Source organism: Scatophagus argus, chromosome 17 (assembly GCF_020382885.2).
Source record: "Scatophagus argus isolate fScaArg1 chromosome 17, fScaArg1.pri, whole genome shotgun sequence".
Taxonomy (NCBI): domain Eukaryota; kingdom Metazoa; phylum Chordata; class Actinopteri; family Scatophagidae; genus Scatophagus; species Scatophagus argus.
In genome coordinates this window covers 9,384,446-9,412,254 of record NC_058509.1, presented here as the reverse complement: position 1 = coordinate 9,412,254, position 27,809 = coordinate 9,384,446, and the positions used below count along the sequence as shown (strand labels likewise).

At 39.3% G+C, this 27,809-nt stretch overlaps 3 protein-coding genes across 7 annotated transcripts; 1 reads left to right on the top strand and 2 right to left on the bottom strand.

The window, feature by feature from the left end:
- The first annotated feature begins 180 nt into the window (after nt 1–180).
- Nucleotides 181–19,151, top strand: LOC124074765 (synaptic vesicle glycoprotein 2A-like). Of its 4 annotated transcripts, XR_006845914.1 has the most exons (15): nt 181–1,087; nt 5,184–5,246; nt 5,334–6,095; nt 6,787–6,967; nt 7,821–7,972; nt 8,678–8,811; nt 8,933–9,022; nt 9,649–9,756; nt 10,698–10,786; nt 10,874–11,038; nt 11,224–11,357; nt 13,133–13,339; nt 13,423–13,582; nt 14,621–15,056; nt 15,164–19,151. XR_006845914.1 is itself a non-coding variant. In XM_046418003.1 (14 exons), the coding sequence occupies exons 3-14, from the start codon at nt 5,486–5,488 to the stop codon at nt 14,802–14,804; spliced, it is 2,214 nt and encodes a 737-aa protein (XP_046273959.1). In that variant the 5' UTR covers nt 181–1,087; nt 5,184–5,246; nt 5,334–5,485; the 3' UTR covers nt 14,805–19,151. The 4 variants fall into 4 exon arrangements, 3 of the variants coding, with proteins under 3 accessions (XP_046273959.1, XP_046273962.1, XP_046273960.1); XM_046418003.1 differs by having other exon boundaries at nt 14,621–19,151; XM_046418006.1 differs by lacking the exon at nt 5,184–5,246 and having other exon boundaries at nt 5,475–6,095; nt 14,621–19,151.
- A 294-nt stretch (nt 19,152–19,445) lies between these two features.
- Nucleotides 19,446–21,553, bottom strand: LOC124074443 (cathepsin S-like). 2 transcript variants are annotated; one of them, XM_046417388.1, is made up of 8 exons: nt 21,431–21,553; nt 21,186–21,308; nt 20,945–21,067; nt 20,607–20,756; nt 20,281–20,505; nt 19,992–20,157; nt 19,740–19,842; nt 19,446–19,626 (listed from the first exon to the last, which is right to left on the bottom strand). In XM_046417388.1, exons 2-8 carry the CDS (start codon nt 21,303–21,305, stop codon nt 19,527–19,529), a joined length of 987 nt encoding a protein of 328 aa, XP_046273344.1. In that variant the 5' UTR covers nt 21,306–21,308; nt 21,431–21,553; the 3' UTR covers nt 19,446–19,526. The 2 variants fall into 2 exon arrangements, with proteins under 2 accessions (XP_046273344.1, XP_046273343.1); XM_046417387.1 differs by lacking the exon at nt 21,431–21,553 and having other exon boundaries at nt 21,186–21,335.
- Nucleotides 21,554–22,243: 690 nt separating this feature from the next.
- Nucleotides 22,244–26,901, bottom strand: LOC124074445 (procathepsin L-like). The gene is made up of 8 exons (XM_046417389.1): nt 26,745–26,901; nt 25,951–26,071; nt 25,721–25,843; nt 24,135–24,287; nt 23,813–24,037; nt 23,131–23,296; nt 22,738–22,843; nt 22,244–22,642 (listed from the first exon to the last, which is right to left on the bottom strand). Exons 2-8 carry the CDS (start codon nt 26,068–26,070, stop codon nt 22,543–22,545), a joined length of 993 nt encoding a protein of 330 aa, XP_046273345.1. The 5' UTR covers nt 26,071; nt 26,745–26,901; the 3' UTR covers nt 22,244–22,542.
- Between the last annotated feature and the right edge of the window lie 908 nt (nt 26,902–27,809).

Genomic DNA, 27,809 nt, shown 5'->3' with positions numbered 1-27,809 from the left:
TAAAGCTGTTAAATACTACTGCGCTGTAATGTTGGTGTAGTTTAGCCATTATGTACAATGAGGACTTTTTAAAATATTTTTGAGAATATTTAACACCTGCTTTCAGGTAAGTATCACAAATGCAGGACTGTTCTTCAAGAGCGTCCTGCTTTTCCTTGAACCTGTAATGGACAGTTTAATAATGTAATAACAATATAACAAGCTGTTCGCCCATGCAGTCTGGGAAGTCTACATGGTTATTTCTTATAAGTAGAAATCACTGGTTAAGTTTTAAAATATGTCTTCCTTATAGTGATCCACCATATCTGAGACTCTCCAGCCGGCTCGTGTGTAGATAAAGCCCCCCTCTCCTTGCACATATTACTACTGCATCCCCTAATGTTTGACAGAAATAACAAAACTGAGACTACATTTGCTGTGTCCATACAGAGATTTAATTTGAATGATGTGACTACGGTGGGTTTGTTCATAGCGGGCTTTCTTGATGCGGTAGAAGGAATCAAGAATATGGCAAGTAGTTGGCATGGCAACAGGAGTCAGGTGTGCTTGCACGTGTGTGTTCTCTGCGCACACTTTGACATTCATGTACACAGACGTTCAATCATCAATTTGCAATAAGCAGAAGGGTGAACGGAAGGTGTTGGCGCGCGCATGCGTGCGAGGATATTCATTTGTAGTGCGTATTTGGTACGAATTCAGTATTTCTCAAGATTTTATGCACAAACGCATCATTTTGACCAGTTGCCTGCGGAGCTGCGGGAAAAACGCAAATTGCACAAGCTTAAATCCAGCAAGTGTAAAGCTGGACGGAAGAGGCGCAGATTGTGCGTAGATATGCGCCAAACCCCCTCCAGATACGAAGGCGTTTATGTGCGCTCGTGCCCTCGTGAGGGTTTTGCATGGGGGAGGGGACCCCTGCACATCATCTGAGCGTGTGTGGATGGCGTGGGCTTCTCTCCTCCAAACCGCACAGCATCATCACTCGGTTCACAGCAACAGCCTCGTACGCATCATCATCCTCACCCTCCTCCTCATCCTCCTCATCACCATCTCCGGGCTGAAGAGGCTGCACATCGCAGGAATAAAGGTGAGTTTGAATATAACGTGAGTGATAATTAGCTGTTAGCGGCTGATGGCGTCTTGTGGCGGTGGATTTTTTTTTGTTAAAAAATTATTATTTTCATGCTTTGAGACATCATGAGGAAGAGACGATGGGCGTGTTCTGCAACCGTTTGCTTCACACAGCAATTAAGATCGATTTTGTGAATCGGGCCCAGGACCTGATTCAAGTCGTGACAAGCTGAGATTTCTAAGAATGAGCTCAGATGTCAGGATGCAGGCGAGCAGACAATCGGTTTCTCATTTGTGACAGATTTATTTTTTTTAATCCGGCCGTATTTGTGAGATGTGTAAATTGGCCTGTTAGCGACAAGGCCTTTCCCCCCCTTAACATCAATGAAAACGTTTATGAATAAACTGGAGGGTAAAATTGGCTCATTTTTAACCGGAATTCATTTTTTTGCTGCCCTTTAAGCCAGTATTAAGGCACTAAAATATCCTAGCACAACTATTGGAAATAGGCTTGTAAGAGCATCATATTAGGCCTGAAAGAATATATTTGTCATTTCCTTTGCTGTCGTTCAGGTGTCCAGATTATTCATCACGACACTTCACGACTGATGGAAATCTCCCAATGCTTTAATACACTCGCTTGCATGTGATGTGATGTGATGGCTATCTGCCCTGCTTGGCCGTGCAATGATGTGGTAAACTGATGCTGATTGATTTTTGAACTGGAGAGGAAAATAAAGACAAAAAATAAAAGGGTAGCTTAGACGAGGCAGTAATCGTTTCCATCCCCGTTTTCCTCAGAGCTGGCTGCTCTTTCCCGTTGACAGGGCTGTGTTTTATAGGCTGCTGGAGAGATTCTGTTTGATAATTCTTTGTGGAAAAACACATGAAAATTGGAAATTGTACCTTACCTGTTGCATAAAGGATTCAGTGTTTATCTATCTATGAGCTCAAGCTTATAAGGCTGGAAGAAGAGAATACATGTTATTAATACAATAAAAGTAAATGAAACAGATGTAAATGTGAAAATGAAACAAATGATGTTTGGATTCAGTTTAGCTGTTTCAGTTTCAGGGTCCTGTTATGAAGGAATTATGACAATACTAACCAAGCTTTAAAAAATAAATAAAAGCCATAAAGATGTAAGTTGTAGGTGTAAGTGCAACAAGCTGGGCCCTTTTCTGGAAGAGAAAGCACAGTTACTACCAATAATATTAAAGCAACATTATGCAAAAATTGTTTTTTGTTTGGATTGCATTTCACTTACCACTGTACTTACCAATACCACTGTTGTGGATATGGACAGCTGTAGGCCACAAATGCAATTGATATGATTACGTTTTCCATGATCAAAACATTGTGAACACAAGCAAATATCAAGCAAGAAGTGCAACAACACAAGACGTTATAAGACAGCTGATATTATTAATTAGTTTAGCTGCAAGAAGGCCAGCTCCATGTCTGTATTGCAGCGTTTTATTTCATGAATCTCTCACTAACAGCTAAAAATCAGTCTAGGATTTACTTATGTGTTTTGCTCGGTCACTCTCCCCTTTTTCACTTCTTGGTTTCCTCCGTCAATGTCCTCCTCAGTGTCTTTGCCTCTGTCTTAATGTCCATAGAGACTGCTAAGCCTGGTTCTCTAGCTCCTGTGCTAATGGTATAAACACCAACCAAACCCAGTGTTCATTGAGCTAGCTTGTTGTATGGCTAAGTGAGCTAACTCGCTAACAAGCAGTTAGCAGTAGTTAGCGGTTACTTTAGCAACATGTTAAGCCATCTGTCCACCAGGAAACTCTATTAATCGCAGAGAGCTGAAAAAGAGCAGCCGGAGGACATCAGAGGGAAAACAAAAAATTGTTTTTCTCATAAAATATAATTCATTTTCATCAACATAGATATTGATGTGTGATTTAATGGCGTTAAGAGTTGCATACTTTTTGAAGATTGTAAGAGCTCACCCAAGTTACACAGTGCAAGGACATTTATTTCAGATGCAATTCACCCTTTAACAAGTCAGTGTACCATTAAAAGGATTTTAAAGTTGTGGTTATAATGTTGCTTTAACAATGGCTTCTTTCTATACAAATGTCCCACAAAGCCACCATAACAACTGTGCAGATAAACCATGTGTGTGCAGGGGCTTTAGGAAACAGCTCTGTTGCTTTGTTGTTTCCTGTCCATATGCAGATTGTATTTTAAGATTGTGTTTTACCCGGCTCATGTGCAATGTTTGCAGTGATTAGAGGCCTGTAAGTGCTTGAGTCCAAGATATTATTAGGTTAGTGTCCTACAGTTTAGCCTGGCTGACCAGGCATGTGGGGTTCCTTTGATCGGTGCCAGTAAATCTGCTCCTCATGCTGACAATGACGGATCTGTGGCTTGATGACTGCAGATGATGTCTGAAATAAATTTAACATAAACAACTGAAATGTGTATACCGCACAGGATACAGATGCTGGCATATGTATACAGTAGTCTGTATCTTAGATAATTGAATAAAACCATTACAGTCTAAATGCTTTTTAAACAAATGTACCATTATAAAATGCTCCTTTAAAGGAACTTGCAGAGATTTTCTTAACCGCACCGTTAAACAAACAAGAATACAAAGTCAAACACTCAAGGCTTTAGTTGTTACTGAGGACACAGTTTTTAAGTTTATGCTCATTTAGGGATTTGAGCAACCTAAAGAGCCGTTTTGTTCTGTAATTGCACACTGTGGCTGTTTCTACTATTATTTATTTTAATTATTTTTAAATTCAACTGGTTAAAATAAATTGAAGGGATTGTGAAGGAGGCTTTGAAGCACCAGCTAACCGTCATCGGGATCAATAAAGTATCTATCTATCTATTTATCTATGTGGGGGAGATTATATGGGAAATGTTAGTGAACAGAATGAAGATGAATCAGTAAAGTAGTTTTATAAGACAGTCATACAATTTAATATCATGGGTTTCTCACTATGGCTAGTCAAAGGATTCTGAACCCTGACCTCAGTATTTCTAAAGTCCTGGGTCTGGCCCTTACTTGGCAGACATTTAAAGCTCTGCCGGCCCGTTATTACCTGTCAGACCTTGTTTTTGAGACGGCAGTCAGGATGAGCGTTGCGGGGATGTTTCTCATTCTGTGTCTATTGTTTCACTGCACCGCAAAATCAAAGTGACATGTTATTTTATTGCACTGCGACCTGAGGCACACAGCGTCTCAATACAGAAGCATATGGATGTGCGGCTCGTCAGTGTACTACACGAGTCAGTGCATTATAAATGTTCTTCTTTTCAAAAGAAGATGTGCAGCGGACAGATGAAGTAGACATCGATTTTCTAGCTTCTTTTTCTCAATTTCAAGCCTCATTTGTTTTAGCACGTGGCTCCTCTAAATCAGCGATTGCTCACTTTTTCAGTGAAGGAAAATTTACAGTTTTATTTGATTAATCCATGAACTATACTTTTCTTCAATATGGTTTATTTGTTATTCTCAAACATTGACTGACATTTAATCACTTAAACGGATACATTTATTTTAGTTGTCTAGTTAATGCAGAATTTTGTCACTCTTTAACAGACATGTTGAAGAAAGGTTACTATGTGTTGATATGTGTTAATATGTAGGATGCTGTTGGATGGTGACTTTAACAGTGAAAGCCTTACAGCGGTGTTGTTTTATTCCAAACAAAGGTCTGAGCCTTTGAAGCATTATCTCAGTCATATTACATCTGACTAGTGGTCACGTACTGCAGCTCTTCTCCACGAACATGATCTGAAGCATTTAGGTCACTTCCCCATCAAGAAACATCCATTAAAAACCTCTCTCACTATTCAAGCCTTGATGTCTCGCCCTGTAATTACTGCTCAGGCCCATCTGTGACTCAGCAGTGAACACATGCTGAGCAGATATGGAAACGCAACAGGTGTAGTATGGAAACACACGGTTAAAGGCTAGCTCTCTGATTACATGAGCTGAACGAAGGTATTGATGACTATAAATGTAGTCATGTAGTCATTTTTTTCTTTGTAGTCCTTGTGTGTCTCTTTAGTCATTTTTTTTGTCTGTTTCTGGACATTTTACACCTCTTTGTAGCCACTTTGTGTCTCTTTGTGTTTGTTAGATTGACTCTCCAACAAGAAATGCTACTTCTTTTCAGCAGTCACTTTAGACAGAGGCCTAGCAGGTACCGACCCAGGCTTGTTTATTAATCCATCCGTTCGAATGGGTCATGCACAAGGTTGGCTAATTTGTATTTCCATTTTCTCCCCAGATATAAGAACAGCTTGCTGTTGATCAACTGAATCTGGGAGTCAACTCTTGAAATCTCTGAGCTTTATCCTGAACAAACAGAAGTCCCGGCACATTCAGGTGGCCTGTCCACTAAACCTTTGACCACTTTTGCATCTTTCAGACCTCTTCAAAATGGAGGACAATTACCAAAACCGGACTGCATTCATAAAAGGTGCCAAAGACATTGCCAAAGAAGTCAAGAGGCATGCATCTAAGAAGGTTGGCCGTACTGTGGATCGGATGAACGACGAGTACAGCAAGCGCTCCTACAGCCGTTTCGAAGAGGATGACGATGATGACTACCCCATGCAGGGAAGTCAGGATGGAGGATACTACCGTGGAGACAGCCAAGCAGCCAACGACGACGAGGGTGGCCACAGTGACTCTACAGAGGGTCACGATGAGGATGATGAAATCTACGAGGGCGAGTACCAAGGGATTCCCAGGGCTGATTCAGGCAAAGGCAGCCTGGCTGGAGGTCCAGGCTCGGTGAGGGCCGGCGCTCAGCAATTCAGAGATATCGGAGTGTCTGAGGCCGAGAGGAGGAAGGACCAGGAAGAGCTGGCTCAACAGTACGAGACCATTTTACAAGAATGTGGTCATGGAAAATTCCAGTGGACCCTGTACTTTGTGCTGGGGCTGGCTCTCATGGCAGATGGTGTGGAGATCTTCGTGGTTGGGTTCGTCCTGCCCAGTGCTGAGAAGGATATGTGCCTGTCTGAACCTAACAAAAGCATGCTAGGTAGGACTCTTTTGCAGATGATTGTGTCTCCACTTTATATTCTAAAGGTTCTGGTTTACCTTTGTCATAATGCATTTTTAAATTGTTTTAAGGATAATACAATCCATAGTCAATATTTTACTTACTCAAAAATGAACAATGGTGAATTGATCCTGCTGGCTTTGCATCCAGAAGCCTTATATTTTTTTATTTCTTTTTCTTTTTCTTTTTTTTTTTATCCCCTGAGCCATAAAGCCCAGTTGTTGTAAAAACAATCATAAAAAACACATCAGTGAGCCGCGCTGATGACATGTTCCTTAACTACCATGAACACGGGCCATACTGCCGCTGGATATACTAGAGCACCAAATGTGTATCACTCCACAGCTGAAAATAGTCCCCAGTATAAGTATGAAGCTACCTAACTGTGACCTGTTTTCAAAGGCTAATGTCTTTTGAAGAGAATGAACTTGTGCTGAGAGACAGACTATCTTACTGGTTTTGATGAGGTTTTTTTTTAGAATTTGTTGACAATAAAAAATAGAGAGGAATAAATTGTCCTCTATTTTTTATATTGTCTTTATAATCTCACAGTAGGAACGGCAGAAAAGACTTACTCCTAGTTCTGAGGTAAAAATATGAATAAAGGAATTTACCAATTAATTTGCTTTAAAAAAATTAACTGTTCACGTCCCTTTTGCTCTCTTCGCAGGTCTGATCGTATATTTTGGCATGATGGTTGGGGCTTTCCTCTGGGGGGCTCTGGCTGATCGGATAGGCCGTCGGCAGTCTCTTCTCATCTCCCTCTCCATCAACAGCATATTCTCTTTCTTCTCCTCCTTCGTCCAGGGCTACAGCACCTTTCTGTTTTGCCGGCTCCTCTCAGGTGTTGGGTAAATTGAAAAATACTGTATATACAGATTTTCTCATTGGCGTCACTTATTCTGATTTGAGTTGTGATGTAGGATATGTTTTAGTTTGACTCTAAAAAAAAAATAAAAAAATTAAAGCTTATTTTAACCAACATATGCAAGAAGTGGAAAGCTATACAAGAATGAACAACTAGAAATAAAACTGCAAAATGTTCTTATGTGTTTTGGCAATATAATCACTGTATTTGACCTTCCAAAAGCTGTAATCTTTAAATGAACACTGTTATACATCTGACTGCACTATGCTGACTTTGAGAATGAAAAAAGTTGATATTAATTGTAGATTTTCGGTCTTCTCTATCTTTTAGCACATACTAAAGTTTCTGGACACTGAAGAGTCTTTATTTTAAATGTTTCTCTGGTTTAGTGAAGTGACAAATTGAGATGAAATCAATCAGTTTCTTCACAGAGCTCCTGTGAGTTAATTTTGCACCGTGGTAATGAAGTTATGCAGACAAATAATGTTAAAACAGTGACCAAACAAAATAACCGGTGCAGTAAATTAAAGGTTAGTCATTTAAGTTGTAATGCATCCACTTGTAAAAAAAAGTTAAGTGGTTCTGCAACAGTTTGAGGAAATTTGCTCACTCATGGTACACTGTGTGCATTATACGTATAATACAATTATTCAAAGTGAGTAACTGCATGTTAGAGAGCCATTACAGTATACATGGTGTTTCAGAATATTAAATATGACATAAATTTACCTTTTTCTGTTTCTTATTTCTATTACTGTTAATGATGACAACCTAAACTCTGCTTACATCTCTCGACTACTTCAGCTCTGGGTTCAGTTGCTTTCTGATCTTTGCAGGATTGGTGGTTCAATTCCTATTGTGTTTTCCTACTACTCTGAATTTCTGGCCCAAGAAAAGCGCGGTGAGCACCTCAGTTGGCTCTGCATGTTCTGGATGATTGGGGGAATATATGCATCTGCCATGGCCTGGGCTATAATCCCACATTATGGTGAGTATGCGAAACTCTGCACTGTTCAAGCTAGTTGATCGTTCCTCATATCGAAAAGCAACATTTTGGGTAGTACTCTTATTTGCTGTCTTACTGAGAGCTAGATGAGAAGATCAATACCATTCTCATACTAGTGCTATAAATATAGCCACTTGGCTTAGCATAAAGACTGGTAATGGTTCAAACATTACCAGTCTTTATGCTAAGCTATATAACTTTTTTTATAAGATTTCTATTTTATTATATTTGAATACTCATCTTACTTATCTTTGGTAGCAGGGACAAAAAGAATTTCACTGCACATTGTACTGTGTATGATTGTGTGTGTGACAAATAAAACTATCTTGCATCTCAACAAGCCCGACTTTGTTCAAAGGTAACAAAATTTGACAACCAGATATACTGTAGGTAAAGCTCACTAAACTGCATAATTTTGAGCCTCAGCTTTGGCAGCAGAGTGAGCTGGTTTGCTAGCAAGATTGTTCTCAGAGTCTCAGTGCGATGTGACTGACCTCTGGACTTCCCTGGAGGGAGGAGAAATGAGAACGTGGTTTAGACTGTGTCGCATCAAATCAAACATATTCTGACTACTGCTTTATAAAGATTAATTGTCTGACATTATCTCCTATTGACTTGGCTCACATTCGTAAGAAAAAATGAAAAGATGCGAGCTCATTGTCTTCATCTTTTTTTTTGTCTTCTCAGGATGGAGTTTCCAGATGGGCTCGGCGTATCAGTTCCACAGCTGGCGTGTGTTTGTGTTAGTGTGCGCTTTTCCTTGTGTTGCAGCCATTGCTGCCCTCAGCGCCATGCCAGAAAGCCCACGCTTTTACTTAGAGGTTAGCAGATGCTCTTGTTGACAGTTAGTGTTTGTCTGACAGTATTTGCAGATTTTGTTTATATATGAGTTATTACCAACTTATTTTTTTTTTTTTTACTTATTATTTTTTTTCCAAACAGAATGGAAAACATGACGAAGGCTGGATGATTCTGAAGCAGGTTCATGACACTAATATGCGAGCAAAGGGATACCCAGAGAGGGTGTTTTCTGTGAGTATTTCTGACAACAATTTGTTTTATTAGGATTGCAACCAATACTTCCTTTAAAGTCATTGAAAATCTTCACAGTAGGCAGTCCAAATGAAGCCTAGACATTTTTCAACTTTATTAGACAGCCAACGGCAAAGACATGAGAGTTAAGAATGAGAGAGATTCGGATGAAATGCAACAAAGGTGACTGCAGTGTAATCAAAACTTTGCTTGAACCATTTTCGCCTGGGATCACAGCTTTATGACTCGTTCAACATACATCGTATTTTAGCAGGTACATAAGACATAAGACATTAGCTGCTATTTGATGCAAGGAAAATGTGATTAATTAGATTTTCACTTACAAAAATCTTAAATAGTCAGGTGTCTTTTACTTTGAAATCAAAACCCTCTTCATAGATAAGGTCCAAACAACATCTGCTTCCCCAATTTCTATCCACATTTCAGTATGTTTGGATAAAAGCAGTTAAAATATGGGGAAATAACACCACTTAGCGTTTTTGAATTTTTTATTCCATAAATGCCACATGTATTCATTTGAAAATTTGGTGATTACCATCAAAATCCATTCCCTGACACCTGTCTGAAGGGATGCCTCTGAAGGACTTGTGTCTCTATCATCCAAGGTCACCACAATTAAGACAGTAAAGCAGATAGATGAGTTGGTGGACACTGGCACTGATACTCCAGTCTGGCAGCGCTACAGATTGAAGATTATGAGCCTCTCTCAACAGGTGAGTGAAGCCAAATGGTTGTCGTTTGAATGACTGAGAGATTTGTTGTTGTGCAGCAAGTTCTAGACTCAAGCTGTAAAGCACAAAATGGAACGGCTCTTAGGCTATATTTGAGATCACTGCTCATTTAAAAATGCAGGCTCACAGTTATTGCACCAGAGTTAAGAGGCTCAGGTCTTTTACAGCTTATGGCATACCTTTAAAAGGCCTCAGTGGCCCTGGCATCAACAAAAACAAACAGTGGGAATGGAGGCATTGGTGGCAGCAAGTACAAGCGTTGCTCTAACCGGTTTAAAATGCCATCTTTTTCCTTATTGATTATTTTTGACTTCTTGACCTACGTCTCACTTTATGAGTGAATTAAGAGGGAAATGAACAGTCTGTTACAGTTTTTTTTTTCAGCCACATGCAGACTTTGTTCGCTGCATTTGTGTGAATTTTAAGATGAATTATGTGAAACAAACAAACAATTTTTTTCTTATTTTGTAGCACTTTTACTTTCCATTGTTTAAACTTGCATTGTCCTTGTGTTGTGCACTGTTGTAACAGTGAACGCTGAAACCTACGAGATATTTATTTGCATTCAGCCTACGTTGTGCTACACACCCACACCCTCCACCTCCTCCTGAATCTGTCACTGCACCACTAGCTTAATGCTTACTGAGCTGTCAAGACATGGTTTCATGCTGAAGGCAGAGGGGGGGTGCATGCAAAAATTTTTGGAATTTTTTGGAAAACCAACCTTGCTGCTGCCGTGTTTCATTCAACTTTAATCCCCTATTCATAAAGTTAATTGTAGCTCTTGAAGTTGCATATTATGAGTCAGAAAGGTAAACTGAGATATCATACAATAAACTAAGAACATATGTAGTGTGTGCAGATGCAATCTCCAGAGTTTTCTTTTTTGAAAAGTTGTGTGTTTTCTTGATTGCATGTTGCAGATACGGAGTAACATTCTTGCCTGCTTCAGCCCTGAATATAAACGGACGACTTTCATGCTCATGGCTGTTTGGTTTACCATGTCTTTCAGGTAAATTAAAGACTCATAAAACCTTTGCTATGTGATGGATAAGTTTTTAGACTTATTTAATCTGTCCTGACTCCACAAACTTTGCAGCTACTACGGTCTGACGGTGTGGTTCCCAGACATGATCAAGTACATCCAGAAGCAGGAGTATGAATCACGCACAAAGACCTTCACAAAGGAACGTGTGGAGCATGTCACTTTTAACTTCACCCTGGAAAACCAAGTGCATCGCCAAGGACACTACTTCAATGACAAGTTAGTGTTTAAAGAACTGCAGTTTTTGCTTCTGGACAATTAATAGCAGTTAAACAGTTGTGGATTAGTCACTGGTACAATCACATTTACATTTGAATGCTGCTAAATCAACCACAAGAGTAATATAATAGAACAGAGTATACAGTATACAGTTCAAGACTGAGAACCTTTGACCTGTTCAACAGGTTCCTCAACCTGAAGATGAAATCCATGGTGTTTGAAGACTCTGTATTTGAGGAGTGCTACTTTGAGGACATCACCTCCACACACACTTTCTTCAGGAACTGCACCTTCATTGCAAGTTTGTTCTATAACACAGGTAAATACCAATGGAAAGTCACTGCCGTGTTCAGTGGTGTTGTACAGCAAGGTGGACAGTCAGTTTCACAAGGAAGTTTAAATTAGTCATTTAATTATTGTTTTATCTTTTAAATTGTTTGTTTTTAAACATTTAGTTACACAGCCAGCAGACAGGGAGCAACATCAGCATTAATCTGGAGTCTTGGTAATCCATATCAATAACTACTTGCCTTTAAGCTCCATTTTAGTCTCCACCACCGTCTCCTGAGGGAAATATTTGTATCTATAGCAGTTAAATGAGTCACTGTGCTCACCAGCTAGTCAATTTTGTCTTTCAACTTTGTCTGTCTGCCTTTTAGTGCTGAGTAGGTAGCATGTAGTTAGTTTATCAAAGCTTTTTTTTGCTGCAGAGCTGTTGAGTTAGCTGTGAAACTGTGAAAATTAAGAAAAAACAACAAGGATAATGGATAGTCAGAACCAAAGTTCTCCTTAGACACAACTTGGCACAAGACAAACTCATGTGTGGGTAAAGATGGCATCATGTATGTCATGTATTGCTATCTTTTTTTTGCTCTTGAGTATCAGAGAATCACAAATCAAATACAACCGTTAATTTAAAACTTTGGTTATGTGGAAGCTGTAGTCAGCGGTTGGGTTTTGGAGTACAGAGGGAAATAGTTTTCTGCTTATTCTTTAAATCAAACACAACCTTTAGATCTCAACATCTTCACTCCCACATCCACTCTCATCCCGAAAGCTGACAGTGCATTCTTTTATATTTATGTGATTTGTGCATCTAAAACTTTATGATCATTCAGCACTTTTACATCTGACTTCCTTTTATAAAGCTGTTTTAGATTATTGGAATGGAAGCAATTTCATGGGTGTCATCAGAAAATCTAATCGTGTTGTTTGTAACCCTAACCCTGCAGGCAGAAAAAGTAAAGAAGGAAAATAAAGTAACAGAGTTTGTAATCTGAATCAAAACTGGCTCTGATAGATAATGCAACCTCCCCTATTTTTTCCTGGTATTTATTTTGAAAAGTCCACAGTGATGGATGCTGCTTTTTTGTTTAGTCTCCGCCTGAAAGGAATTTTGATTAAGAACAGCTGCTGACAGAAGATTGGGTGTGTGGTGGCTGTGCAAATGTTTTGCTTGCTTTCAATTATTCAGTCCTCTCCTTCTGTGTTTTCATTTATCCAAGTGTGTACGTACTGTAGGTTTGGTTTCAGAAGTGAGGGAGGACACAATGAAGTCAGATGTTCTTCAATCCAGAAGTAAAAATTAAATGTTCTCCATAACAATGTCAGATCAAAATATTATAAATCCTACATAAATCTCTCTTAAAATTGTGTTAGGTGATAAATGATGTATCTGTGATTAACTGTAAATAGAAACAGATTACTGATTATTCATGTTAATTACTGAAAGTCCAGTTTTTAGCCATGTCTCCAATCCTGCTGCATACAGCCCTGAAAACTTCTGTAAATGTGCCTTTGGTGCCTGGGAGGCGAAACCCGGGGAAAAAGGAAAAAAAAATAATCCTAAAAGCCCACAGTGCCAAACTGACTCCTCTCTTCTCTTATCTGGATTTTGTCATTTGAAAATGAAGCCATAAAATTTTGTGGCTAAAACAGGATTTTTTTTAAAGCATAAAGCAAATGCTTGACCTCCAGTGGAATTCACATTATTGCATTTATGCCAATCACTTCCTCAAGTATTCATGAATTTCAGATTCACTTTTATTCGGTATTGCAGAGCGATAACACATGTTTATCTTTCTATCTCATCAGATTTGTTCAAATACAGGTTTGTTAACTGCAAACTGATCAACAGCACGTTTCTCCACAACAAGGAGGGCTGCATGCTCGACTTCAGCGACGACTTCAACAATGCCTACATGATATACTTTGTTAACTTCCTTGGCACTTTGGCAGTGTTGCCTGGCAACATCGTGTCTGCTCTATTAATGGACAAAATTGGGCGTTTAAGGATGCTGGGTAGGTAAATCTAATCAATGCAGATAATTTACTTGTGCCCACAGAGCCTGTCTAACTTAATGTAATATCATCCCCCTCTCCAGCGGGATCCAGTGTCATATCTTGTGTCAGCTGCTTCTTCCTGATGTTCGGCAACAGCGAGTCAGGGATGATCGCCCTCTTGTGCCTGTTTGGTGGCATCAGCATCGCCTCATGGAATGCCCTGGATGTGATAACAGTGGAGCTCTATCCATCTGATAAAAGGTAACATGACATGCTCCAACATGTGACTTCTGTTGAGTTGTGAAACTATATGGAATCAGTGGTGAAAAATTGTATTACTTTTTTAATTTTCTGTGAGAATCAGTGTTTTCTCTGTCAGGGATCACACGATTAGTGCTGACAGTTTGCTGCTGTTCTAGATGTTCTGATGAAGTTCAGTTGTGAACAGACAGGAAAATGGTATCAAATTTCTCTATTAAAGCTCGACACTGAAGGGAGTTTGAGTTTGGTTTGTAGACTTAATTTTGGTCTGATGATCATTTCCTTACATTATTAAATATTTACTGTAGGTAACAATATGGAATATACCTTAGCCTATATATTTTATAGTTTATTTTGCATGATCAGTATAATCTTTATTTTTCACAACATTTTGATGATACACAAACAAATTGTTCCTCATAAGAAAAGATGACAGGGCAGAAGCTCATGTGAAGAAAAATATGAGCACAAGTTAAAGATCTGTGTGTGCACAGTTATGTTCAATTATACTCAATTAGTTTCGGAAACATGCAGGCTTAATGGTCTGACTAAGGAAGAAAAGAGTTCTTTGTAATATGATATATTTGAGACTGAAGATCCATTTCATGTTTCCTTGATGATTTAATGATTTTATCAAAGGAAACATCCAGCCTTCATCATGTTTGCCATTCTGTGACGGTACTAGTTGGACTGTTGTAAGAAGTTGAGTTGTGTTTTTTACACATTTTATTCATAGAGAAGAAATGCAGTGTTATGTATAAGATGATAAATGTTGTTTGACCACATCTTTAGTGTCTTTTAATTAACTGGTATTAGCATTATCACCAAAACCACAAAAAAAACAAAAAAAAGCAATTGTGCATGTTTTTTTTGACATTTTGACTCATCTTCACTATAAATTACAACAGAAAGAGTGCAATTAAAAAAATACACTGAATTCAGATCAGCTAAAGTAGGGAATCATAGATCAGTGGCGTTTGTATTAGCTGCTGAACCTCCTCACTGTGACTGTGTTTGTCCTTCCTTTCTTGTGTTCAGGACGACAGCGTTTGGCTTCCTGAACGCCCTCTGTAAGCTGGCGGCCGTCCTCGGCATCAGCATCTTCCAGTCATTTGTCGGCATCACGAAGGCGGTCCCCATCCTGTTTGCTGCTGGCGCACTCGCTGCAGGTAGTTTCCTTGCAACGAAGTTGCCTGAAACACGAGGCCAAGTGTTGCAGTAAAACAAATGGCCAGCAGTGGGCAGCACAGCACAGCTGGAGTGTGCGTTTGACGACTAGAACCCGAACATCCCTGAGAGCTCAGCGCTGCCCGTCACACACCCACAGAACAGACTGCCACCCCCATTGTAAGCCCAGAATCCTTTGAAATACGGATTGCATCATTCAAACTCCATACAGAGCCACAATGATTAAGAGAAGAGCACACAGATGCAGAAATAAATACCTGTGTCATCATAACAGCTGCACTGTCAGGTACTAAAAACATCAGATCTTTTGGGAAGTGGGCCACGCAGTACAAATCGTGGTGTCAGTAAGGATAAAATGTTAATTTGTGGGAGCTTTCTCTCAATGGTCCACAGATCTACAATAGCTGTTGAGGAGACACAGATGTCAAATGAAGAGACAAGACTGAAAAAAAGCCATTTATGGAGGGAAGTGAAAAGGTTTAGTCTGTGTACGTGGTCAGTTTTTCAAATATGAGTGTTCTCTTTTCTCGTCTGTCCTCGACCTCAGCGACCGGCTTTCAGTGATGATTTTTTTTAAAAAATTTGCTATGATGTCACTGGTACAATTCACTTCACATTTCCATTCAGACTGATGCTTTGTGTTTGATTAAAAAAAAACTGTTATCTCTTTGAAAACACCTTACAAAGAATTTCAGGTTGAATATATATAATCCGCCCACGAGCCCCGACCACAGCCTGCTACTGAAGCCTGACTTGCTGAAAGAACGCTTATTTTCTACCAAATAATATGACAACATTCCAGCGAGGCTTGGTTTATTCAGGTACAGGGGATTAAATGTTTCCTTGTCCCTGCACAAACCCAGCCTGCCTCTCTGCTAATAGCCTCAAAACAGAGACAGGTGAAGATGCATTTCACAGGATTCTCTGTTGTAAATGGGAATAGTTTGATTCAGCTCCTCAGTGTTTAAACTAATGTTTCTCCCTCCCTGGTGTTGAACCATTCAGCCGTGGCAGCGTGATGATGTTCATGCCTGCAACACATGAACATCTGTGGCACGGAGTTTGGTCAAGTGCTAAATATGAGGGCAGGTACTATAGTGAAGTATTTGCTGTATGAATGAGTGTGGGATTGTTATGTAAGACAAAAGAAAGTGTCTGATTTATTCATTTAAACCCCCATCATTTCATGCAAACCAGTGCAGCCAAGTATGCCATATTTCACCGATCCAACGGCAGAATGTTCTAGGCTAATTTAGAAATAGTTATGTCAGCTTTGAACCCACGCAGTAGCTCAGGTGTGGTGAAACGTCTAGACGTTTAGATGTTTACAGCTGATATTGTGTTGTAGCACCACGAAACACAACATTGTTGTACATGCAGCGTAGTTTTCTGATATTTCCAGCGCCGTCCCATCTGCATTAATTAGCCTTAATGTGAAAACAAGTCACGAATCAAGTCATTTGATTGAGTGTGAAAGTTCATTTTTGACCTTGTAAAAGAAATCTCAAGTCAAGGTTAGTTTACTTGTTTGTGCAGAGGTTTCAACCGCACCTGACCCGTCTTTCTTAGAGATTCACATGAGGTTCATAGACAAAGTTCTGTGAAAAAAATCTCAGTATTTTTTGTCAAATTAATTTAGCTGCTTTGTCTTTTTCTGTTTGGGTTCAGACATACGATGAACATGGTATCCTCTCTTAAAATTGTGTTAAGCCTTCATTGTATCCATAAGCACAAATTAAACAGGACCAAAAGAAGAAGAATCAATACAAAATACAGTTGAGCTTATTGATCAGACAGTGTGGCACAAAGAGAAAACAGATTACAAATCACTTGTGTAATTTCATTTTAAGGGCTCCTGTTCCTGTCATTCTTTTACTGCATCCATGCGTAGGACACCACTTAACCTTCTGTAAGGGTCACACAAACACACAGAAAAAAATGCCTGCTGTGACCTGTGATCTAAATTGGAAACAATCACTCTAAAGGAAATCTAATTGAGAACCATTCTTTATACAAATCATTTCTCCAAAGGTGTACATCAATATGTGTGCTGACAATCAGAGAGTGCTATCTGACTGAAAGACATCCTCTGGATTGTGTGTGTGTGTGTGTGTGTGTGTGTGTGTGTGTGTTGGGTGAGCCTCTCAGAGTCAAGTGAGAAGATTGTTACACTCTCAGGTGTGTACTTTAAGTTTGAAGTAGAAGCCAGGCGACGTGTAGCTTAGCATAGCATAAAGACAGGAAACAAGGGGGAAGAAGCTGGCCTGTCTGTGTTCAGAGGCAACAACATCTGAAGAAAGAGTCCAGCGTGTGATGCCCCACGGAAACACAACATGCTGTTTTTATACAGTTTCATTTTGAGTTGTTAGCAGCCAGATGTTGTTACTTTTAGACTGAGGCTACCTGTTTGCCCCCGTTTCCAGTCTTTATGCTATGCTAAGCTAACCACCTGCTGGCTGTAGATTCATATTTGGTGTATGAGCATGAGAGCAGTGCTATTCTCTTCATTTAACTCTAAACAAGAAAGCGAGTACTTCCTGAAATGTCAAACTACTGCCGTCTGACCTGAGGATACAGCCTCTAGTTTGCTGTTCATCTGTGAAGTCTTGTGTAGATTTATTAAACTAACGTGTATCATCTTGTTCATGTGGGAGAGACTGTTTGGATGTGGCCTTCACGTGTGTGTGTGCGTGCATGCGTGTGTGTAAGTGAGCTGACTCTAAATCGTCTGTCACATATTTTTCTACTTTTTTCTGTTGCGGTTTTCATCCATGTGATGAATACAGCTCAGCTGGGGACCACACAGATATATATACAATATGAGAAGAAGAAGAAAAAAAAAGCAACTTATCACAATATATGCAGTATAAATTTAATGCTCTGTTCTTCATAATAGACTTGGGTGCTCTTTTGCTGATACAGTCTTCAAAATGAATCCCATCAAAGATAGCCAGTCTCAGAGATAACGTGCGGTCTGTTCTCTGCTTAGAAATATGGAATTAATAATTCACAAAGACGACTTCACCCTCAAATCCCTCTGTATTCAACTGATCGTGACGCATGTTTGTATCGTATTGTCTGACTTCTTGGACGTCCTGTATGCCAGCTGTTTTTGTCTAAAGCAAGAACTAGTGTTTTCATTGTTGTATGATGACATAGATTTGTTGCTTGCAGTGATTGTTCTTGATCAAAGTGGGGTTAAAATTGGTGAAACTTGAGTATGTGTTCAGAAAGTAAGTTAGTAGTGACTGTGCTCCTTGTTTACCTTGGACCCAGGTAACTCTTTTTTCTATTGATATGAATTTCTGAGTTGGATGCTTGTAATCATGCAATTCATCTTGTCTCAGAGGTGCAAGTTATGGCCGGAAAAGGGCAATATACTTAGGCAAAGGGAGCCGAAAATGTGCATAAATTGTGAGCGGAAGGTGCAATTTGATGTAAACTCTTTTGTGCAATTGAGCCTGTTTAAAAGGGAAGCGTAAGCAATAAAGTGGAGGCTTTCCCCAATTCTGAGGAAACAGGAAGTCAGAGTAAAATCAACTATTAAAAAGAGCCCCTGTCAAATTGAAGCTCCTGTCCAAAATGTAAAGGTTTACTATTTAATGTTACTATGTGTGTGCATACACACACACACACACACACACAGAGTATATATATATGTATAAACTGTCAAAAGGGTCACTGGTATGAGTTTTATCTAGGATGACAGTGATATGGGATGTTGTCAAAATAAAATGAACACTAGTCTGAAGACTTCCCTTAACGATGGCAGTCTGATAAAGGGATGGAGGACTTCTTAATGGCATGGTTTTTGTCTCCTCAACTCCTAAGAGCACACGGATCCTGAGTAAAAGGATCGACCCATGCCAGAAAACAACTCCTTCATCTGCAAAGAACTGCAAGAATCCTTCGCTGTAGTTCGGACTGAAGGAATTTATGTTTGCGTTTTCTTTAGTTTGACTCTAACCTGTTTATTAAATGATAAAAGTTCTACTCTTAAGTGTGAGTTCAATTCAAAAATCAATGTAGTATGTGTAGAAACTGTAGATGTTTGTATGTGCAAGTTTGGATTTTGTGGAACAAAAGATCAAGGAAAACAATTCAAAAAAAATAAGTTCGATATGACACAAAAATCTATTGTGTGTTGTCTTTGTGTTTTGTAAATGAAGACTGAAAATCTTGGTAAATTCAGTATTTATTACTTCTGGATATTGAGACTATTTTAGTGATGCTGAAAAGGTGCTGTATTTATTTTATGTGAGAGTTGTTCATTATGCTGGGGTTTGCACTTCTGTGCCATTTATCCAGTCCTATGAAGAAAATGATAAAATCATAATGGAAAAATAAAACTTGAAGAAAGAAAATCAATGTCATGGTTTGCATTGCACAGCATGAAGTCAATTCAAGTTCAATTCACAACATTTCTCTTTGAACTTAAAAAGTTACTGTCAGTAGGAGACTGAACTTTGCAGCAGTATCTTCACTACAGCTGTAAAACCGCAGTAATGTTAGAACTACAACAAGTCTTTAAAGTTTAAACTGAAAAGTAAAGTTATTATTTTGCTTATTGCCATGTCAGTACCATTTCTGCAGTTAATTACAGGTTATTAGTGTGTTCCAGTTTGGAGGGGGGAGGGGGTTAAAAAAAAAAAAGAAAGAAAAAGAAATCCACAAGTTAAGGTTCAAGTCATTTATTTAAAATCATGTCATATCTACTGTTGAGAAATATACATCCAAAAATTGGACCAACTGCAGATCACATGATGGGGAAACAAGCATAGAGAGCAATGCCACACTGGTTGTATCTGTTCCGAGCCATCTTGATGTAACCTTCATCCCCGTAGCTGACACCCCAACTATAGTGGATGAATTTTTAAAAAGATGATAAAACCACCAACATCTGAACTAACAATCATGGAAACTGAAAACAATCGTTCCTAAAACACAAGCTTTACATTGAATATTTTACCTGTTTTTGACCAACCAGTAGTCGTGTCCTCTCTCTCTGCCGTAGCCCACAACCAGCACTCCATGGTTCACATTGTGGGTGCATGTGTGGTCCTTGTACACACCTGTGCAGTCACACAAGACAGGTGTAGAACTCAATTTGAAACTGGACACATACACAAATCCAAAATCATTAACAACTCACTTCCTCACACCCAACTGTGATTAAATGTGTGCATTGTGTTAAAGGAGGTATGAAGCAACCATTTCTAACCGTGACGGTAGAAGACAAACTTGGGTCTGGAGGCATCAATTGCGACAGAGATCGGTCCGATGTTGGCTACAGCTTCCTTCAATGCAAATTCATCCCCCTCTGGTAAGAAGGAATAGTTTGAGCAGAGAGCAGCTCGATATTTTGGGTTGTACTTGCATTTACCAACCTGGAGAAAAAAAGAAAAGTGATGGACAAGGGAGTTAATGTTTTGTCAGTGAGTCAAAGTTTAACAACAGTCGACACAAAATTTTAAAAACGCATGCAATGGACCATCTTGTCAGAAGCTCACCCTGCCAACATACGGGTAGGCTACTTCTGATTCTATGCCATGGTTTTTAATAACATATTGGAAAGCGTTTGTCATGAAGCCACCGTTGCAACCGTTGTTTCCATACTTCATTGAACAATCCACCAGGTTCTGAGGGCTCAGAGACATCAAGACACCTGTAGTCTTCTTGAGTTGCCCTTCTAAAGCTCCAGCAGCACTGAAGGCCCAACAAGATCCACAAGAACCCTAGAAGATGAGAGAAGTTGCACATTTATTAAAAAGTAGACTAGATGCTCTATGTGACTTTGTACTGCTAGACTTGGGGCTGTGATCTACTGGGACCTCACCTGCATTTTGACCTCGGTTACCAGACCTTTATCTCTCCAGTCCAGTGATGGCAGTAGAGAGATGTTAAACCTGACAAAGTTGGAAGGACCCCTCTCCAGGTCAGAGGGCACAATGGTACCAGTCATTGTACCAATTATCTCCTCAGTGGTCTAAAAATGAAAAACTGTTTTAACTTTTCTGGTTTAAATGTTTACAGTCATTTGAAAACTTGTACCCCCCCCCCAAAAAAAGTAAAAATACAGGGGGGGAAAAAAAATCATGTAGCCAAAACCCTAAACATAGATCTGTTTGTTGGCATGGTTTTCATGCACCCAGTCCAGTTAATTATCCTGCTCACCAGGTCTCCCAGGTGGTTCATTGCCAGCTCATAGGTATGCAAGCCCAGGGAGGTTTCCAGGTTATGGACATTAATCATTTCCAAATTTCCTTCCCATATCCGCCTGCGACCCAGCTCCTCAATCTGGAAACACAGCGTTAACATTAATCACATTTGGTACAAGTAAGTGCACAAAAACTCCACACAGTCAACAGTTATTAAAAGTGATTTGGTTGTCTACAGTATGAGACCATAGTTTCACCTGGTGAGAATAGACTTTATTATGCATCTTCTTCCACAGCTCCCAGTGTCTGTCCAGTTCTGAACTAGTAACGGCCGTTGCGAATCCACACATGATGGTGAAAAGCAGGCTCCGAAACATTTTCTGGATAGAGGAAGAATAAGCTGTCATGCTTTGACTGGACCACTGCAGCAGCTTTCAGTAACACACCACCAGCTGATATCCATTTGTGCTTAGCTGACGGCAGAGATACCAAAAACACCTACCTGAGAAGATCACCTGGGTGAAACTCAAGGCTGAATCTGTGAGTCTATTTATCAGCACGCTCACTGCACACCTGCACACCATTAAACCTGTATGAACTGATTCTTTTGGCCACTTGAGGGCAGCAGAAACACATTAATGTGTCACCATTAAGTTGACTTGGGAGAATTGTTAGAAAACAATTGCTTATTTAGCATGGAGCAACATCATGTGTCCACCTGTTCAGAATTGTCTTTATTGCCATGTAAGTGAAGAGGTTTCACATTACTAGGAGTTTGTCTTGGTGATTGGTGCATACATAGAACATAAGAACGAGTAACAGACAATAATAGAATAAAATAAAATAGAATAAGGTAAAACAAAATAAAATAAGTAAAATAAATATGATTCTGGAGGTAGTACAAAAGTGAGGTAGTACAGAGTGGAAGTAGTGCATGTAGGTGAGGTAAACAGTGCAAATGGTCAGCAGGTGGATCACATCAAAAGCATAGATCAGTGTGTGTACTGGAGTAGCTAAAGTGCAGAGATACCAAATCCAATCCAATATTCTCGCCCTTTCAACTCTGTTTTTGGATCCTACCAACCAGAGAGAGAAATATTAGGCTCTTCTGTTCACCAGGAAGTTGCTGACTGTGTCTGTGTGATGTTTGGTACTGAGCAGGTATAGTGTACAGAGTGTTACGTAGAACTATGTAGAAGTGCAGGTTACAGAGGTAACTCATGCTCTTTTTTTGAGCATGAGTTCACTAGTGAACCTTGGTACACTTGGGCATATCAGACTTTACCTTTATATTGACCACAAAGACCAAAAGGAACAAGGTTCAGCAAAAGGTTTATTATTCTCAGCTTTCTTTACGTAGATAACTTTAATAATAAAACACAAATACTGCAACTACTACACCTTGCAACAATAATGACAATATTTCAGGCAGATATTTCATGTTCTTCCATTATCATCAAAAGCTAAGCATGTACTTCAACAGACTGAAAGCAAAGTCATCCTCTAAACAATAAAACAAAACAATAAACAAACAAATATCTTGTCTCTAATACTAAATATATAAATGTAATAACCTAAATCCTGCCAAGATGATTCAGGTGATGGGTTTCATTTTCACACAATAGGGTAGACTGCAAAGCTGGCAATGCCGCAGAGATTCTTCCTGTTTCTGGCAATTCGAATGTAGCCTTCTTCCCCCCATGCAGTTCCCCAGCTGGGATCACAAAAATGTTCTCATTTAATATTTAACACTGGTCACACATGTGAAGCCATAAGTGAAAACTTTGTAGCCAGAAAAGACAAATTCACCTGTTTTTCACAAGCCAGAAGTCTTGTCCTTCATGTGAACCGTAGCCTACAACCAGGACAGCGTGATTTAAGAACCTTGGGTCGCAGAAGGGTGTATTGTACAAACCTGAAAGATGCATAAGGTTAATGATAGTGGTTTAGAATACACATGCAAAACAGTATAATCAATAATACAGTCTGCATGCCACACAAAGCTGCCTGCACGTTCCTCCAAAATCCAAGTTTTGTGAACAATTTCAGTGCTGGAGTGACTATATTTCAACAGAGCAGAGCATGTTTAATTTTTGGGGAGTGAAGCCAGGTTCAGAGCTTCAGCATAAACACATTATTCATCAGTTGACCTCTCTTTGCTTTAACTTCTCACATCCACAAGCCTCAAGCCTCCGGCCTCACCCCCTTTGTAGAAGTGAAAAGACGGCAGCATGGCGTTCACAATAACGGCGACCGGCCCCACTGATGCCACCACAGACTGCAGAGTGTTCTCGTCTCCTTGAGGGAGGACGTGGAAATTAGAGCAGTAGCCAGCCTTTCCCGGGACAGAATACCGACATTTCCCGTTCTACAAATAGAAATGAGATTTACAAAATATTTTATGCATCAATATTTGAAACAAGCAGGTAAATATTATGCATGTTTTTTACTTTGTTGCCCCAGAATGCATTTTATGGAAATTATTTATATCTTGATTTGTCACATATTCATACAGTCAGATATTAATATGCAAATTTAAATTCTCATATCACGAAGACAATTTAGTCCGGATTTGACACATCAATCAAAACACAATCCCAGCACCAAAATGTAATGACGGGAGAAAAGGGGTAAAGAAGAAAGAGGGATGAAGGAAGGAATTAAGCAAGAAGGAGGTTAGAAGAAGCGAGTAAATAAGCATGTGAATAAATAAGTAAGGAACAAACAAGAAAGAAACAGAAAATGGAAGAAACAAGAAATAATGAAACAACAAAAAGCAACAAACAAGAAACAAGCAAAACGACAAACGAGAATTTTAAAAACACAATGTTAGTAGCTGCACATTGTTGTATCGGGTCATTTTTCCAGTCACGCAGAGGATGACCTGGTGTTCGTAGGGGTAAGAGTTTTCTGAGTCTACGCCTCCATTGCGGATGATGTAGCTGTAGGATTTAGTGATGTATCCTCCTTTGCAGCCCAAGTTGCCATCGCTCATGCTGCAGTCCACCAGGTTCTGTGGGCTCAGGGGGACAAGGACACCTGTTCGCTTCTTCATCTGACCCTCAAGAGCTCCCAAAGAGCTGAAGGCCCAGCAGGACCCACACAACCCCTTTAAAAGAAAGAAAGAAAGAATGTTTATTGCCCCTGGTTATACATTAGTTTGTCCTCATTCGATATGAAATAGATGCTCTCAAATCATTGCTTACCTGGTTCCGGACTGGACTGACCAGGCCCTCCTTCCTCCAGTCCACACTCTGAGGTATCGATAAGCCACTCACATCCTTAAAAGTGTTATTTCTGAAATCAGTCGGCTCCTCCAGCTTCAGGCCATTCAGCCTCTCATTGATTTCCTCATCTGTCTTAAATACGCAAGGGCAATGAAATACCTGTAAGCATTTCATCTCAGCTCTTCAAAAAGTTCCTGTCAGTGGGTTTTGCACTGACACAGCTCTGCTCTGAGAAAAAACAAACTGTAGACTCACATTGGGGGAAGATTTTATTTTGCATGCAGCCTCAGCAACACCAGCAAACTATCACAAAATGAATCACAGCTACTTCCAATGGTTATCAAGTGTAAACCTGTGCCTTTAGGAGAAGGAGCACACTGTTTTGTAGTGTATTTATTATGACTCCATGACAGGTCTGGTATCCAACTTCCTCCCCTTTTTAGATATGTATGTGTATATATCTTTATTCGCTTTACTAGATGTACTGCACTTCATAAGCACTTCATAGAACTGATTGTCCAGATTGGCCCAGCCACACTGGATTAAATTAATCAGATTGTGTAAAGGAAGATTAGAGCTGCTCTATAGGTTAGGGTTTAAATTAAGCCACAGAGGGTGCAGGTTTAAATGGAGATTAACAGTTTTGGTCAGTGACATCCGTCTTGCGACAGCAGAGGTCAGTCAGTGTGAATGCACTTTGCAGAGGAATGCACAGGTCATAAAGTAGCACATACTGTATGTTTGCACATGGTACCAAGAGTGATAACCATGTCGATATGTTTGACATGCAGCTTGCATCCACTAGAGGTCTCTGATACATCTCTGATTTATGTCCTCTGTTATGCCACAGAAGGGTCTCATATTGTTGGTTAAAGCCTGCTTAATTGAGTTATGATTAATGAAATATCATTCAGTGTCATATCAGAGAGGATTCATTTGTGTTCCAGTCTGTCAGATGTTAATATGTCTATTAATATGTCTGTTAATATGTTAATATGGAGGCTCAATTTGTGGCTCACTGATATAAAAAAACACATAACTTACGATAACTTTTTTCACAAACAGATGCAAGTAAAGAAAAACTTCTGTGTTAACATTTACTCCTTGTTTTCTTGCTGACTGACTTAGTTGCCCTGGTTTGAGGTCAGGTTTTGTAAGTTTGCTGCTGCTTTTAAACTGCAAACGAAAACTAAGCAGCAGAAGTTTTTCTGTGTTACCAATTATCCTATTGAGACCTTGATGAGTTATTGTTGATTATCTGTAATATAATGCAAGCTGTTAAGTATTTGATGATATATGTTTGTAGTAATTGAGTGGAATTATTGCTTTGGATTTATCTCAATCAGGTGACAACAAAAAGCAAATCATCTGCATGTCTAAATCTAAATGTGATACAATCCTGTACGTTTTTTGTCCATGTGCACCAAAGCCATTTCAGTGTTGCTGGTGTGTTACTCCAGACTGGCATCAATGACATGACTGTCTTGTTAAGAGATTTGATGTTAGAAAGTTTAGCCTGCCTGTTTTCTGAGCCGGAGAGTGAAAACAAACTGTTTGATTCTTACCATGTCAGCCAGATGGTTGAGTCCCAGTGTGAAGCTGTGTATTCCTGCTGAGGCCTCCCGGTTGTGTCTGAACACCAACTGCATGTTCTTCTCCCATACTGCTCTTCTGTAAACCACTTCGGTCTGGAACAGAAACGCTGGCTGAAGGATCTGACGGTATGCTTGTATTTGTGTATATATTCTGTATGCATCATGGCAAAGAGAGAGGTATTTTTTTTTCACAACCCAACCTTATTATCATAAACCTTGCGATGTTTGATTTTCCAGTCTTCCCACATTTTATTTACAGCAGGCAGAGTGTGGCCGAAGACCAGAGAAGCCAAAAGCAGGACAGAACACAAAATGTGCATCCTGCAAAGGAAAACACAACAAAACAAAACAACACTAGTCATGTTTTCCAAAAAGACGTGACCTTTATGTAATTCTTAGTAGAACTTAAACAAATACTTGACTGATCAGTTAGTTATTTTTAATTCTAATTTCTCCCTTCTGAGGACATGGCCCCCTTTTTTAATTTCATGTACTGGTAAACTGAATATCGTTAAATGTTGTTTAGACAAAACAAACTTTTGAGGACAAGATTTGATAGACTAAAACATCAGAGCCCATTATTCATTATGCCTTTCTTTTATGCCCCCCACCCCCAGCATGATATAAACTGTCTTTTTAAAACCTTCTGCATGCTGTCAGAAGCCAAAATATGGTCAGGACATACTGAATCTATGAAGTATTGGTATCTATTGAAGTATTTCTTTAATTGTAGAATGTAAACTTTCCCAGGTTGAGAAAAACTCCCAAATCCAAAGTTTCTGTCTTACTTTCAGGCTTCTTCATCTAAGAAAAGAAAAAGTTCACACCTGTTTAACCGTAATCCCTAAACTCCTTTCTCAGCAAATCTTTTTTAGCTTCTTCTAGCCTGTTAGTCCACATCATATAACCTTTAGCTTTGACTGGCGTCTGATCTCGACTCAGAACATAAACAGTTTCAATGCATTACTACAAAGATACAAATATTGTTTATTACCTTGTTGTATACGGTAATCCTCTGGGTTATCTTGTCCTGGCAAGAATGTGCACCGGTTTCAAACGGACCAGAGAAACTTCACACTTAAAAGAGGAAGTACAGTTTCCTCTGTACACACACTGATGTGTGTGCTGGCTATTTTTTTCTTAACTTTGTTTTTCAGTGCATCTGCTCTCTGGTTTGTCATGTGAGCCTAATTTACAGCCAGCTGCTGTGGCTCAAAATACCCATCCGGTACCAGAGGTGGAAGTCACAGAAGTTACATCATGGAATTTTGCGTAAATGAAACTTTGTGGAAGAAAATCTGGAAGTGAAGAAGATGTGGATGGAAAAGTTTTGAAGTCGACAGATGATTTGCAATAATAAAATGGTGATCAATCTATAGAAACAACATGATGTTATCCTTTATTTCCATTTTCTACTTGAGCATTTATGACTTGAATGCTGAATTGTGTTTGACATTGACATGTGCTGAGCTTATCTGGCAAAAAAAACAAGAAAGCACATTTACTGCAGTGATAAGAGATAATGATAGATAATGATGCTAATTCATAACCGTGTCAGGATGGCTTTGTGATGAGAGCTGCAGTTGGGTTGAATTTTCTGAGGAAAAGAAATTCACACTGTCAAGGCTGCTGACATTCAGATGTACTGGATTTATAAATGAGGGCTGTTTTGTTTTTGTGTCACTGTATGGATGCTAATTTCCCCACCGAAGGACCATTTAAAGATTCTTATCTTATCCTTGTGAATTTTTGCTCAAAAGTTCCTGTTAGTGGTGTGAAGCTTTTAGTGTTAAAAAACCACCCCAATTTCTCCTACACTGTGTTACCTTAGTGTGAACCTCCTCCCTTGAGCCTCATGTTTACAGCTGTTTCTGTATGGGCATATGTTATCACATACTGGAAAACAAACAAATAAACAACAGCAAAAACACACACACACACACAAAATGCATTTTATATAATCTTTATTGCATTTATATTTATTGCGTGCACGTCTTGTTGTTGATGAATATACCGTTGTTGGTAAATCTAAAATGATCAGAATATTGTGAAAATAACA